Source organism: Ornithodoros turicata, chromosome 7, assembly GCF_037126465.1.
Source record: "Ornithodoros turicata isolate Travis chromosome 7, ASM3712646v1, whole genome shotgun sequence".
Lineage (NCBI taxonomy): Eukaryota > Metazoa > Arthropoda > Arachnida > Ixodida > Argasidae > Ornithodoros > Ornithodoros turicata.
In genome coordinates this window covers 49,655,405-49,667,539 of record NC_088207.1, presented here as the reverse complement: position 1 = coordinate 49,667,539, position 12,135 = coordinate 49,655,405, and the positions used below count along the sequence as shown (strand labels likewise).

The window sequence follows — 12,135 nt, the reverse complement described above, 5'->3', positions numbered from 1 at the left end:
TGTCCAAGGCATGAACGTATGCTAACAAAACGATACAGTGCTCGGGACGACCGTTCCCTTAGAAGAAGTCGGCCCAGGACGCACATTCCCCAGGGCGTCAGTCGTGACGACGTGCCGCGCTGTGTCAACACACAGAAGTAATAGCTGAACCTACTTGTCCGTGCCGTCGCAGGTTTTCCTCACGGTCGTAGTCTTACTTCGAGAACGTGATCGATTTAACCAGATAACTATTAACCAGATAACTTCGTACAGATGAACCGATGCATCAGACGTATCCACTCTCAACCCTTTTCCAGGACATCAGCGCTCCCTCGCACATTTTCATTTTCTGATGCCATACCTCACCTTTCCCGCTCCTACCTGGCAATCTCCTCATCACCACCACCACCACATGCATGTCAATGCCGCTACGAGCACCTGTTGCCCACAGAAGAATGCGTTAGCATGTCGTATTTAACTGACCTCGGCAGGAAGGAAGGATTGGTGCTTTCATCTCTGGATCTCCAAAGCTTCGCCATCCATGCTCAAAGCAACCGTCAGGAGGCATATGCCCATGCAGATTCATGTCTTCACTTCACTGTTCTTTCTCAGTTTTAATAAGCGTCAAGTTTCTACAGTCACTCTTCTGCAGAAGCATGTTACTATAGAGAAAGTGCAATGACGGTTCCCCCGGAAACTGCTAGTGGAAGGGCTATGCCGGTGGTGGTGATGGTCAAAGGGCTCGCCGTTGTTGGCCTCACAAAGGTGGGCAACGTCACGACTGACGCCCTGAGGAATGTGCGTCCTGGGCCGACTTCTAGGGGAACTGTGCCGACATATGTCTGCGTAGTTCCCTTAGGAGTCGGCTGAGGACGCACGGGCTATACCGCGCACCGTACAGCACGTGAAGAAGGAGGAAGGTCCAACACCCAATTATTGTCCAGTCAGGCGAAAACGACAGCTTTTATGCATACGGTCTGGTTATATTAAAACCACACGCGCTCTGGTACCAGGCATACCATATAGCGCGGAAGGGATCAGACGTGTGCCCCTCAAAGATGGCTCCATTTGCTCGGGAACAATGCGATGTTTCCATGAGGACGGACGTCCGATAGTGCGTGGTGGCCTCCTCATCAGAGCCTGTGCGTCCAGTTACTGCGTCGGTGTCGTCCTTCCGTTTGCGCCCATAGTCAGGCTTTTGCCGTATGGTCCACCAACTGGCCTGCATCTACGCCATATTGTGGGTTACTGCGGCTTACTACAGCAGCTTACTATACAATCGGCTATAGGAAAGAAATGCACACATGCAGAAATCCCTTGATCGTTTCCACTATTTGTTCGGCTTCTGCGATAACCTGCGGATACCCTAGATTGCTGAACGTGTCGAAGCATATGTCGAACATGCTGTACTTAGTTGAGTTCGCGTAGTTTTTGCTTACCAACTATACGGCTGTGTTGCACACCATCACAAATCATCTCCTAACAATTGAACACACTTTGGAGGCGCAGGGTCTCGCAACTCTGCCGCTTTCCACGCCGAGACTGGGAGGTGACACGGGTTCGAATCCTGTCACCGGCTGTGCTGTCTGAGGTTTTCCCTGGGTTTTCCGAAGACTTTCCAGACAAATGTCGACACAGTTCCCTCTGAAGTCTGCCCAGAACGCATACTAACCCCCCTGTCCCCCACTCCTTCCTGCTGTCCTCTCTCCATCTGTTCACGTCTGTACGCCGCTCATAGCCACAGTTGCTTCGCGGCGCTAACACGGAATAAAAAACAAACAAAAAACTCTAGCTAGGACTGTACGTACCAGCCTCCGAAGCGACTCCGTATTGCTCGCATGGTCTAGCGGGTATACGTGCAGCAATCCCAGTCATTGGAATTGAGTTGTTCTCCACTAGGTAGGCTACAGTTGACATACGTGTAAAGTGACCTATCTGTATATGTATAGGTTCCCTACTTGATGACAATACACACACACACACCATTTCTCGTCTAGATGCAAGTGCTCTTTGGCAGCCACCTGCCTAAGACTCACTGTGAAAGCAATCCCCGGTCTCCGTCTCCAAATGCGCATAGGGGAAATGCAATGCCAATTGCAATGCCAACATTATCACTTTATCGAACTATACAGTCCGTTACTGAAAACACGAAGGAAGTCCCTCAAGCTCATGACACGTATATAGCACCGGTAGTTGAGGCTGTGGCACCAGAGTCTTCAACATTGAGTCACAAGGTGGGTACAGTTCGACATCTGTCACAGAAATCCATACGTGTAGTCATACACAACTGGGTACTGCGCGTCCATTTTGTTGAGTATCTTCATGACTTCTGGGTACACTACGTGGCAAGCGTCAGGTGACCACACAAAATCCAAATGGGACCATCGAAGCTTTGGGACCCGGTAGTCCATAATCATGTGCGGCGTGTTTCGTCGCATAAGCCGCACGTCTACTGGATTGGACAGCCGATCTGTCAAACTCCATAGTGCAGCAACAGGAACTTTAGTCTTGCTCAAGTCGTATTCCGGCGGGGTCTCCTGGAACAAGCATCACGAGGTCAAGGTATTTGTAAGTATGTCTTGCAAGACGACTCTAAAAGCATCTACAGAACACAGCGGACAAAGCGTAAGAGATAGGTAAACCGTGTATCAACACGGGCGATATTCCTCAGAATACTCCAGCGGAAGGTGTGCAAAACGCCATAGCTTTCTGAGTGCCACGTGAGCGCGAGCGCTCAGTGTCATGTCTTTTCGTGTTCTTGTAACCGTGGGGAATATCGTGCGGCTCACCAACAAGATATTCCGTAACAGACGACAAGACAAGCCATGGCTCAACCACAAGATATTCCGTAGCAGACGACAGGACAGGTGATGGCTCAGCCACAAGATATTCCGTAGCAGACGACAGGAGAGGTAATGGCTCAGCCACCAGATATTACGTAGCAGACGACAGGACAGGTCATGGCTCAGCCACAAGATATTCCGTAGCAGACGACAGGGCGGGTGATGGCTCAGCCACAAGATATGTTGTAGCAGACGACTGAACAGGTGATGTCGTCTGCTATGTGCGCAATACGCCACGTCCGATATTCTGGCCCCGTGCGAATGCTCAACACAAGACGCTGCGGAACTTCCGCCCCGTGAGCAGTTTCTTGCTTTTTCTTCCACTAGAATATTCCAAGGGATGTCGCCCGTGTCAACACACAGAAGAAGTAATAGCTGAACCTACTTGTCCGTACCGTCGCAGGTTTTCCTCACGGTCGTAGTCGTACTTCGAGAACGTGATCGATTTAACCAGCTGAAAACAAGAGCGATAACGGACATATTGTAGAATAAAAGGTTGATGAGTAGCGCGTTCGAATTACCTGACCGTAGTGCGCCATGTTTTTTACGGACGTCCCCGCTGGTATATGCATGAAGTATACCGGAAACCTTGTCTGAAATACGCAGGCAACGAGGACTTCATAATACTGTACCATTCTAGAAATTATTATGCATAGCCAATATCCGAAATAAAACACGTTGTGTTAATCATTCAGTCACTCTCTAGCTTTAATGTATAGGGGAACGGTGAACACCAAATTTTCCATTCGAAGTACAAAAGTGCACATGCAGACATTCACGTACCATGTTCATATGTAACGGATTTCCCCCAAAGATGGTCATAATGAACTTCGCGCAGGCGTACCCTTTTATGCGTGGACATATCACTTTGGCTGCCAGTTTCCACCAGTGGTTATTTGGCAGGTACTCATATTTACCTATTTTATCCGTAATGCCCTGTAAGTGTGAAAAGAAGAAGAAGAAGAACAAAAGCACAAGAGAAGTTAGTGGTAGTGGAACTGCTTGCCGTTTTCGGCCAAGAGAAGTTAGCCAGTTCGGTGCTTTAAAAAAAAAACTGCTGTTTTCATTTACATACAGTTTTGTGAGACTTTTTGCTGAGACAATAAAATAGAACCAACCTTGGTGAAGTCCGCAAATGTGTACATTTTTCGCAAGGGTGCCAGCATGTAGCCAGCAGTAACATAGGGCGCCATGGCCACGATTACTTTTATCTGTAAATTTGCAAGAGTGTCACAAATATCGGCTCCCACATGTAACGTACACACAAAAGCATTTTACATGTTATGAAACCAGTCGTCTTTGCTACTACTACTATTATTATTAGATTTATTATTTTACATACTTGGTGCAGAGAGAAGGAGATCACCTCTGCCCAAGTTTAGGACATGTTGCCTCTTACTCGAGGTCGGTCCCTTGCATTGCACACATGCAAGTGGTGAAGTACACATTAGATATCGGGAAATCATTTCGCATTTAATTTTTCTACACCTTTCGAGTGTAAATATATGAGAAGGATGTAAAACACACCCTTCTCAGGGCCCCCCCATGGAGCATATTCTACAGAAAACACCAGATCAGGGGTCCATTTAAAACAACCTTTCCGATGCGTGTTTTGCGAACACCATTTTCAACACTGTTTTACACCCTTCACTTTAGCCATAGAATAAAAAAGGGTGTTTATTTACGAAGACACCCCCTTTTACACGTTGAAAGGTGTAAAATAATTACTGTGATATTAGCCGCAGCAGAGGCGTGTCCACGGTACCTTATCGTTATAATGCGGTTTCTCCGAGATGAGTGCGAAGAGAACTCGATTTCCTTGAGAAAATCCTACCGTGTACAGCCACGGCATCCCAGTCTTCAATAGTATGAAGTCTATGGTGGCTGGAGTGTCGTACAATGCAATCTCGTCGAAACTGTATAAAGCGAATAGTCGAAGAAAATATCGTTATATGCGCACAGCGATACACTGAGATCCCATTACAACGATCATTATATAACGATTTGAAGGGAGTGATTACCTGAAATCCCAAAATTCCTCGGAGTCGGGGTCGAGCCAAGCATGCCGTTTCCCATACGTGTTTCCTCGTGTGTTGGCTAACCAGACATCATAGCCCTCGTCGGCGAGCATGAAACCTACAAGAAAAATGTCAACATAGCTCTACTTAGTAATTATCCCTGCTATATCGAAAGTTTCATTTCTGGTTTTGAGTCCGTCTCGTTTTTTTCATCCCTGTTCTTCTCGTCCCTCTCGTCCTTCTTCGGGAGCTCCTCAAGCTCCAGGAGATGCTACGGACCGTCGTCGAAGTTACACAATCTAGCCCGCGTTCTGTTACTATACCTTCTACATTTTGCTGGGTCGAATCAAAACCGTAAGTGCTTCGTTCTTTTTGAGCGTCAAGATGCTGGGGACTGTATCATTTTTCTTTATAATTTCACTAACTTCCACCAGGTACTTTGTTCACACATATGGTTTTAAATTTTCGTTAATTCGAATGACGAAAATAAGTCGCGTTCTATTTGGTATTTCCTTTCTGCATTCCTCATGTACACAGTCCTGGAAGAAGCTTGTATTGTTTTCGTGAAAATATGATTTACTTCACGGTTTGTATAGGCCCGGTTTCACCAACACCAGTTAACACTTAAACCGAGATTAAACTTCCCCAATGGTGTTTATCGACAACCCTGTTGTTACCAACTATGCTATTTGGCGGAAATATCGCTATATGGGCGCCGACTGCGTGGGGGCTTGGGGGCCTGTGCCACCACCCGGAACTTTCAAGGGGGGCGGGCCCCCTCCTGGAAGTCTACCCATGTAGCACTCAAGATTAACGTTTCCCAAGATGTCCTGGGAACCGCATGTTTCATGCGAGTGAACGTGAAAATCCTGCAAAAAATTTGCCTCACAACGTCACAACACGGAATCCCTCAACACCCTTCCGTACCACTGTGTATGAAGAGGGGAGGGTGTTGTGACCTGGCCCCCTCCGGCAGCTTTGGTGAAACCAGGCCATATAGTGTGGCAACTGCCTGTCTACTTGTGGCTGGATTGTGCTGTCGCAAGAAAGTCGTGTCACTTTTCCGTTGATTGTGTACTTCAAATTTCAAATTAACATAGAATTCTGCTCGTAGTCCCGACACAGAACCCACCTAGGCTTTGGTCCGGCATGTTGATGACGAAGTCAACTGAGGACTGCAGGATGCCGTGTAGGAGAAGTACGGGCATGCGCACACCGGTCCAGGAGCCTGACCGACGGTACGTCGAAGGGCCCCAGCGACCGTACGGAATCCTTTGGATGCCGAAAATGTAGCCGTCCCTCGTCATGATGGTGTATTCTTCAACGGGGTAGCCCTTGCTAGCTATCAGTTCACTCTACAATAAATATGATGCGTGAAATATAGCACCGTGACCTTTGAACCCATATAGACCACGACCTACTAGATTATAGCGACCACATCATAACTGGCAAACCCAATGGGGAGCCCATCCGCACGATCCGTTAGGGGCGCTACTCATAGGCCCGCGAGGTCTACATCATGATTGGACGATGGAAATTTGAATTTTGAACGCGCAGAAGCGGACGTACGACTACCGTAGCAGACGACAGCAACAGCTCATATGAAAACGCGTAGGATGGTGATGACAATCAACTTTAGAAAGAAGCATCCCTCGTGGGACATCCACCGCTTGTACAAAAATACTAAGGTAAGCTAAAGTACGGAGTACTGAAGAAATTCAGGAAGCAATAACAGGGCCGATGAGTAGCGCCACCGCTAGCCACCAAATGCGGCGATTGGTAAGGGGTCCGATGGCCGCTATAATCTAGTAGGTCGTGTTATAGACGTCGATAATGTAGGGCACACAACTGGTGAATGACAACACTGCCCTCTACTTCCGCATTATTTTGCACAGGGCCGTACACACACACAACATCCGCATACATTTTAAAGTATCTCCCGAAATATATTTGCAATTCACAGGGGCCGCATGCTGTCTCTCCTGTCACTTTATGTTGTCGGACGTGAAATGATGGTGAGCGAGTAAACAAGGAAGCTCAACTATTTCGCGCATGTGTACGCGCAAATGTGCCATCACAGTGTGATATTTATGGGACAGCGTAAAATCTGCCGAAATCGAATGTGGTCGTCTCGGCGGTCGTGCAAGGTTATTTCGATCTCTATGTTTGCTGCATACGCTCTATATCGCCTCTTGTACAAGTATAAATAAAGTTTTATAATAATAAGCTAGAAGAAGAATGACGGTAGTCTTCAAACTGTAAAGAACAGTGTGTAACTGAACGCATTTGTGCTGTCATGCATTTTAAAGGATGTCTTCACGAGCACAATTGTGTTTAAAAAGTGGCCGCAGCAGCTGTGCATTTCAACGAGCACAGCTTGAAACACCAGTTCGTTTAGTCTTCCGCCGTCTCCTCTTTGAGCGGTCTATCAAGCGAGCGCTTCAGTAATTGTTGGCTTGAATAGTAGCGCCCAGATGATAACAGAAGGCGCTCAGCGTCCTCCTGTGTTTCACAAGTATGACAATTACAGGCGTACCAGCGATTCGTGTATGCTGTAGAGCAGCGCTGATGCTAGAGGGACGTTGAGACGATAGATAACTAATTTTAATGGTCGTGGCATATTGGGGGAAATATGAAAGGTGGACTTCGGGTCGATCCGAATATTGCATGCGAATATGTTACCGGTTAACCATATGGTCTCACATGGTCTCGTACATTGCATTGCGCGTTACCACTTGTACCAGAGTGTCTTTTTTTTTTCAGCGCGCTCCATGACCCCGTACTCGCGCCCACGAATGCCACTGAGCTACGGGACCCATTGTAGCACAACGTTATGCCATTCGGCACAATATTGTTGTGAGCGCCTTATTTGAACAGGACGCCATAATGAAGTCACGGTGGGTATTAAAGGCTGGTTGTCACAGCTTCAAGTGCCTTGGGACCAGATCTACAGCCCAGTTATTACGGCCGTGGCTACATGCTTGGCTTCTTTCGCGTACAAGACTTTTTTCTTTGACACGGACCCTTACCTCGCGTCGTATATCACATAGCCGGTTTTTCCCCCGGAATTGTTTTCGGTAATTTCCCTTATTCGCCGGAACATCCACAACAACAAAGGCGCGCCAAAGAAAACGCTGTGTACGGCTCGCTGACCACGAGGAAAACATACACAACATCGGTCCTAATCTCCCAGAAGGAAGCGTCACATAATTACGCCGTGGAGGCATCGCTTCAAGTGTTAAAGCGGCTCACAAACAAAAAAGAATCCGCTGGCTCACTTTCCATATCTGTTTCGCACAGCAGGCTGGCGCTCGTTCCATTTCCGACCACACATAGGAGCTGTTGTGGCATTTAATCCCACGGCAGCCAAAGAGGTTAGAGACCTATAATCTTCTTCGTTCGCTGCAGCATGTGTTAGACGGTCGAACAGCGAAACATTCTCCAATGCTTCCCGAAGTCGCGATCGATGCGTGCCTCGTGCAGAGACATGAGCCATGTGACTCACAAGCAGGAGTAAGAAATTGAACGTGACGTCATTGAAAGGATTCGCTCAAAGACAGAAAAAGAGCGGAGCCCTGGGTCAGAACAACTGTTCGAAACCACATGTGATGGGCGTTAATAGGGTGCTCCAAACAACCTAGCGAAATTTATCTTACTGGTGATGGCGCTGTCGGAAAGACCACCACCAAATCTGATGACCAATTCTTTATTTCGTAACAAAGCTACGTGCTACGCTAAACACGCAAGTTGTCATTTCATACGGCTATCAGGAACTCCCTCCACTCTAGATTTTCGTCAGTGAGGACAAAAAAATATAGGGCTCAATAATTGTGGCCCTCCAAGACCGAGAGGAGCCAAAGACAAGCAAACAGCGCAAACAGATGAAAAGTTTTCCATTTCCGTTTGACGCAATAAGAAAGAGTACAAAAATAAACGTAAAATAAAAACTGCCGCCTTTAGAAACATCCCTTGCGAGAGCCACACCTTCCTCTCGGAAACGATCTAGAAACGTTAGGAATGAGTTTTACTTTCAAAAGACGCTCCATTAAGGATATGCCCGACGCAATTTGAAGATGAATGGCGACCGACATCCCCCAGAGGCACAAAGCGCTAAAACCGTCTCACGAAAATGACTCAGGAACGCCAGAACGCGGCAACTAATAGAAGTACGTGGGGTTGTGTAAATATCAAGAACGTCTGCATTCGTAAATGAAAACCTACATCGCGAAGTTTTCTTTTTTCTTTTGCTTATGTTAGAGAGAGTAATGAGCTACCTTCAGCAACAGAGAGATCGAGAAAAATACTCGCCCATATTTCACTTCAACTCATATCGACTCCAATGCCCGTGACGTAACGGGCGCAGCCAATCAGGAAGCTTAATGTAAACGCTCCGCACACACACGCCAGTTTTATGATCTTCTTCTTGTGATTTTCTGCCTTCACTCTTAATCCACAACTTGACTACATAACACGCTGGGAGACAATCACTGCGCAGAATGATTTGTAGTAAGCCTGGGGCGCACGCCTTTTTATGACAATTAACGTAACTGAAGAAATGTCACGTAAAAGCTCACAGCGAAGGCGTATACATCTCGTTTCCAACAAATGAGGGGATGCGAAGAACGATATCATTCGGGCGCTTCTTTCATGTGTTTCTTTCTTCACCTTCCTTTGATTTTGATTTGATTTGGCCTTTTGTGTGACGTAGCGCTGCGCAGCCAGTGGAGGAGAGTTCAAGATTGCGTACGGAGTACCACGTGGCAGTACTAAACCTGTGTAATATCAGAAAGAGCTTTGAGAGAGACCAAGACGTCACAAAGGACAAGTATTTTCAAAGTTTTCGCATACTATATGTACGTAGCTTTCGCTTGAACACAGTAACTGGACAGCCATCGCCATTGACACGGAAGTGACATAGCTGATGCATGAATAATGAGGCCGAAATAATCGTAGTTCATTTATTGACAAAGGTTCTTTCTCATGCGGGAGGAGAACCGTATGAGGGTTAAGCCTTTCCGGAAACATATGCCCCCCTCTGTATAGTCTTTTTCTTCCAGTTTTCACGCCATCCCGGAAGTTCAAACTATCGCATAGCAAGGTATTATGGTACACACGCGTGTAACAAGTGAAATGCTACGGAAGCGACGAGGAAATAGTTGCACTGTCGTCGCGTCTCGGTGCCCCTCGAAGTGCCACAGGGGACGCATTTATCAAGGGCGTTGCGTAATACTCGCAGCGTGATCTGCTTCCGACATGTATGGACGGGTATCCGTGACCATGGAAGACGTTTGACGGAAGAACGTTTCTCATTCTTACCAGGTACGCATGTGTGATTCGATCATTCTAGAAGGTCTATGCCGGGAATTGTCCTACTTTTTCTAAGGAAAAAAAAAAATTGAGCTAATGGCTTTCAGGTGACGGGAGCTTGCCACTCCAGCACTCTGAAGATGTAATCGACAGGCCTGGGAAACAGAAAAGTAGAGAGACCTCTTAGACAATTAGACCACCGCTTAAAGCACCAGAGGCACATAGTCGCAGCACGCATAGTCGCAGCACGTGCAGTATAATGTCCGTCTAGCGGAGTAGAGCCTGATTGGCCGGGATTGATGCTGGCGAAGAAGGAGCGGCGAGGTTTTCCCTTTTCCCTTTTTCCCGAGGTTTTCCCCGCTTGCGCGGAATGTCAGAACGAGTGGGTTCTTTTTTTCACATACCATGTAATTACGCTGCACATTGTCTACGTTATTCTCTTCTCTTCTGTTCTGTTCTGTGATGAACTGATTATACCGTTCCATAGCAGATGAGAACACTGCCGTATAGTAAGTCGTTTTAGTTATTGCTGTCGCTGGACATTAGCATTCCAGCCGGCTCTGTGGCGAAATGTGACGGCATTACCACTCAATGAAAGTTTATGGAGTGTCCGTGGTCTACGGAATATTGTTATGGACCCATGTCTACGCACACATATATCTAACCGGTGTTGTACCATGTCATGGACGTCCGTTCCGTTACGCGTAAGACGGCAAAGGAGCAGGTTAGTGGTGACGACCTTCCGTACTCGAAACCCCGAGATTGGGGAAAAATTTGGCGATCATCACGAAGTTCTTACGGTTATTGAGTTTCAGCTACATTACAAGCCCTTTATACGATGTAGTATACAGTGGTACTGACGCTTTGAGAGTTTAAGGGGACGACAAGACATACGTTGGAGTCCAGTTCTTACCACATTACGCTCCATATCCGGTTCCCAGTGACTCGCGAGTCCCAAGGTTCGCATCATCCTCTTGGAGAAGCCGTTACCCGTCCGGTGACTGTCACGTGCCGTCTCCAAGCACCAACCGCCCAGAGAGAGTAGGCACAGAAGGGAGCCCAGCATCCTTCAGAGACATTCACTCCTCGCTCTGGTTCTGTCGCATCCAATATTCCTCACTGTACTCCACTGTTCTTCCTTTCACAACGGGGACCATAAAATCTCGTCAGTGATCATGTCTACCTGCGACGCTGACGTATATACCTGCGAATATATATAGAGAGGAAGAGTTTGAGCTTAAAGGAAAGTCAATGGAAGTTCAGCAAGTCAAGCAGGCAACGTAGCAAAAAAAGAAAAAAGCTATGCATTTCTTCATTTTTTTGCTTGAATTGTTCACTGTCTCGTGATATCTGGTCGTAAGGTCAAAAGGAATCAAGTGCCACGTCGGTTCTCAAAGAGCAATGTGGGAGACATGATGGATAGTGGTTATGCTGACTAAAGTGTAGTGAATCATGGGTCGACCACACCAGAATGCTCATCGACTCCTTTTGTCATCCCAGCGGATTCAGTGTCGCATGGATACCGTCTCTCGCTTTGTATATCATCAACGTCGGCAGAGCTCTATGCCACCTTGTCGTTTCTGAAAGATATCGCATGGCAATCCGCGGACATGTGGGGTCATCACGAATTCGAAGGCTGCTCTACAGTGCATAGAAAACATAGAGATCCGTGGACTTAACAGAAGGGGATCACCATGAAGACGTCTTCGCCATACACTCTTAAACCCGTACCTTTTATTGTAACTTTTAGAAACATGTAACTTCTATATAGACGTAGATTTCGAGATTTCTTATAGGTTACACCACTGTAACGTATATTTAGAGGTTAAAAGCGACCAAGGTCATGTCTTTACAACACGAATAGAAGTTACATCTCGGAAAAAACAAAAACAGCTTGTTGTAACTTATAAATGTACCCTCTACTCCGGCACTGTAACTTCTAAGCGAAATCTCCAACGATAATTTCTTTGTTAGTTTCTTATCGTTCA

At 46.8% G+C, this 12,135-nt stretch overlaps 1 protein-coding gene across 1 annotated transcript; it reads right to left on the bottom strand.

The window, feature by feature from the left end:
- Positions 1-2,095: 2,095 nt before the first annotated feature.
- On the bottom strand, positions 2,096-11,346 carry LOC135400010 (gastric triacylglycerol lipase-like). Its single transcript, XM_064631748.1, has 9 exons — positions 11,061-11,346; positions 5,973-6,195; positions 4,844-4,958; positions 4,588-4,738; positions 3,941-4,033; positions 3,606-3,758; positions 3,344-3,415; positions 3,208-3,276; positions 2,096-2,516 (listed from the first exon to the last, which is right to left on the bottom strand). The coding sequence occupies exons 1-9, from the start codon at positions 11,211-11,213 to the stop codon at positions 2,235-2,237; spliced, it is 1,311 nt and encodes a 436-aa protein (XP_064487818.1). The 5' UTR covers positions 11,214-11,346; the 3' UTR covers positions 2,096-2,234.
- Positions 11,347-12,135: the final 789 nt, after the last annotated feature.